The 3785-nt window shown below is 26.2% G+C and overlaps 1 protein-coding gene across 1 annotated transcript in view; it reads right to left on the reverse strand.

Annotated features, from left to right (window-relative positions):
- Nucleotides 1-302: 302 nt before the first annotated feature.
- Nucleotides 303-3785, reverse strand: part of LOC107496869 (GDSL esterase/lipase At2g42990) — a 5141-nt gene continuing 1658 nt past the window's right edge. Inside the window, exons 2-3 of the mRNA XM_016118192.3 lie at nucleotides 2616-3105; nucleotides 303-636 (exon numbers count right to left, since the gene is read on the reverse strand). Of these exons, the coding sequence (XP_015973678.1) occupies nucleotides 443-636; nucleotides 2616-3105 (684 nt within the window). The 3' untranslated portion in view covers nucleotides 303-442. The remainder of the gene's footprint in view (nucleotides 637-2615; nucleotides 3106-3785) is intronic.

Genomic DNA, 3785 nt, shown 5'->3' on the forward strand with positions numbered 1-3785 from the left:
CATTGTATAGATATTTCATTGTCTCCCTAGCAGGATCCTTTATGGTTTCTTGTAACAATTCTATACACAATTTCAATTCACAAATTTATTTTCTTAGTCTCCTCTCTTGAGTTCTAATATTTTTTTAAAAAGAATTATTTAACAACAATTTACTATTCATAAGTCTATATAAGATTGCACTATATATAGTTAATTATTACACATGCATATACTTTTTTTTGGAAGGGGATATATATGCGCCAAGAGTGGTAATTAACATGAGAAGGAAAGCATATGCATATTAGCATATATAGCACATACGACATCACTACCCAATCCAATATCCATTATATTCATATTTAAATGTCACTACAATATAATGTGCATGTTTGAATAATGCACCTAGGTGAATAATGGTATATCTTTTTGAAAGGAAAATTAATTAAAAGAGAATGCATGCACATCATCTAAAATATGCAAGAAGCTTTGGAATCAAATAATTAGAAACAATTTGGTTAGTCTTCTCGGTAGGATGAAAGGCATCCCAAAAGACATATTTGGAGGCATCAGTGCATGTAAGTGGATTCTTGTCACTGCATAAATAGCTCATTTCAAATGTTCCTGTTGAACAACATGCCTTCTCTACCTCCTCATACCCTGAAATATAATAATATGCCCATATCCATCAATATAAGAAGAAAAAAGTTATTTAATGGTGTAACGTTTCTTTTTTTTTTTTGGGTACATGTGGTGTATGTAATAATGATACTACTTAAACTTGGTTTATCATTTCAATTTTAAGGATAATATTATAGTGAAAAAAGTTCATATATAGATAAATTCATGAGTGTTAAGTAGTAACTAATAAGACAACATTTCTTCTTCTTTTTTTTTTTTCTTCTTTGTCACTCTTGGTCTTATTTGTAGTTTGATTTTAAAGTTATGGGGCCAAGTAATTTTATTGGACTCTCCTAGTTTTTGGCGGTTTTTAAGTTTTGTAATGATACACTACTTAAAATTAAAAAAAAAATCAAAATGTTTAATGCACTTAATACACGAAAAAAGTATACACGAAATTTATTTTATAATTTTAATAAATTAAATACATAATTTTTTTAAAAAATTATTAGTATACACTTAAAATGTGTTAGAATATAATATAACTAAATCCTTTTAATAAATCAAGGATAGTAGTCTCAGCCAGAGTTAGAGGGGTGGACCTCTGTTAGGTATAATGCATTCAGTATGCAATTAATTCAAATTGGAGTCATGTAATAATTATTTAATTTATTCTCACAGTGGTGGCTAATGTGCTGTTTAGATTGAGTGAAAATGATGAAGACAAAATTCTTTGGAAATGAGGAGAAAAAATAAGATTATTTTTAGGATTTTTTAATAATTATTGAAAAGAGAAACCCATGAAGATTTTTTCCCCACAAGTCAAACAAATATGAAAGAAAATATATAGTAGAAAAGGTTAAGTAGATGGATTAGAATATTATTCTTAATTTTAATAAAACAAAAATATATCTTAAAACAAGTCATTCCAATCAATCACTTTCATTCGTAATTAGTTAAACATGCATGCATTGGGAGCTAATTAGTTAAACAAACCAATAAATTTTTTTGGTTCCTAAACATTTCTGATTCACATTCACTAATGTTCACGTTATCAAGTATCAACTTCATTAAGATTTCTATTGGTTTGTCTTACGCAATCCACATCAAAGTTATACAAAATTATTTAATTAGATAGCAACTATGTTGGCTGATTCCCAATGTTTAACCATTAATGGAAAATTTGTGCACAAGTCTCAGTTCAGCTTATTATGATAATAACGAAAGACTCTATCTATGTAGTATTAGCCAATCAAAATTAAAGAGTTGAATTAAGGGTTAAATTTTTTAGTCAATATTAACTATTTCTTAAAATATTTTTTATTTTAAAATTTAAATCTTTAATTTAAATTCTATCTAAATTGTAAATCTTAAATCTTTTAAAAAGTAAAGATTAAAAATATAATTTTATAATAAAAAAATTGATTAATATTGACTAATTAAAAATTAATTTTCTATACTTATTCTAAACGAAATTAGCATAATCAAGTAATAAGACTATTAATTTTGAATAGAAAAACATATATAAAGGCGGAGTAAAATTTGATAAAGAAAAAACATTTTACTACTCCTTACTAATTAAAATCTTTTTTCTTTTATTGTTGTATCAGATTTTTTCTATTTTTTTAAATTTTTATTTAATTTCTAAAGTGCAATAATAAAAGAGTGTTGAGTTCAATTGAAGATAAAAGCCAATTATAAATACAAACACGAGTGACCTAATCCGAATACACCATCATCATACATCATGAGAAATTAGCGTGTACCATGGATTATCATGTACCATAACAAATTTTTTGAAAAGCTTTGTCAGTTAAAGAAAAAAAAAGTTTTGCTACTCCTTGGTTCTAAAATATTTGTTCCAAAAATATATTTTCAATAGCAGCCTTTAACTAACTTCTTTATGAATAATTTATTTTACGTTTATAAGCTTATTCTTTTTGACGTGCAAATAAGATTATTCAATGGCACAATAAATATTGAGAGGACATAATTATAATAATATGAAAAAAGCATACCATATGTGGAAGGCCTTTTAATGATATCATCAAGTATGTCATATGCATTTGCTGAAACTGCTTTCAATTGTGGCAGGTGCCTATTAAGCTTTGAGATCAAATTCTCCAACTTGGCATTGAACCCCAAAGCCACATCGTTATATTCATCATTGCAAGCATGGTCACCAAAGATATTTGTAGCCCTCTCCAATGGGAGACACCCCATAGGAACAAGGCCAGTTATGGATAATTTTCTTGCTCCAAGTGCATACAATTCCCTAATGAAATTCTCAGCAATTCCCAATAGAAAATCTTGGTATTGTGTAACTGTGAATTGAGTTCTTCTAGTTGGGAAAATGTAATAGTTCTCAAGAAAATCATTGGTTCCTAAGCTCATAAGATATAAAGCTTCTCTTATGATATGATTTGCCTTCTCTACTCCAAGATGCTCTCTCAATTTTACTTGGTACTCCTTGTACAACTCCAATTCTTTCCACAATGGTATTACATTCTGTGTAAGATAATATTGACATGGATTATTAATTATTAGGTGCGTGATGGTGAAAATAGTAATAATTTCAAGATTTATGATGAATTTGATATTTTGTGCAAAATATTATCATATATTTTTTTATTTATGATAACTCATAAGCTCCTATATTATTTTGATGAGACTAATTTCAAGAATTGTAATTAGCATAACAAGTTTGTATTGTCTTCTAATTCTATACATGTATTTCAATCCAAAGGTCAACGGTCAAACAACATTTAGGACGATTAATCTCAATAATTTTATCGAATTTTTAATTAAATTTTTACAATTTAAAAGTTTTTAATTAAATTTTATATTAGAATTTATTTTTAGAATATTCTATAATTTATCTTAAATCAAAATTAAAAATAGATATTCCAAAAAAATCGTATTTCTTTGGAAAAAATAGTTAAAAAGGACTAAATTAATTTTTTTTATTTAATCTAAAATTTTAATTACAAAATTTTAAACTATAAAAATTTAATTAAAAATTTGGCAAAATAATAAATACTAAAAGAGTAATTAAGTCTTTCATTTATTATCCGGCGGCCGGTGCCTCCCAATTGGATGGTACAAAAGTGTTTCATTTTAAAAGTTGAACATTTTTTTTAAAAAAAGTTTTAGATTATTTAAAATTAAATTTAGTTGTTTCACTGAAT

This window comes from Arachis duranensis, chromosome 7 (genome assembly GCF_000817695.3).
Source record: "Arachis duranensis cultivar V14167 chromosome 7, aradu.V14167.gnm2.J7QH, whole genome shotgun sequence".
Lineage (NCBI taxonomy): Eukaryota > Viridiplantae > Streptophyta > Magnoliopsida > Fabales > Fabaceae > Arachis > Arachis duranensis.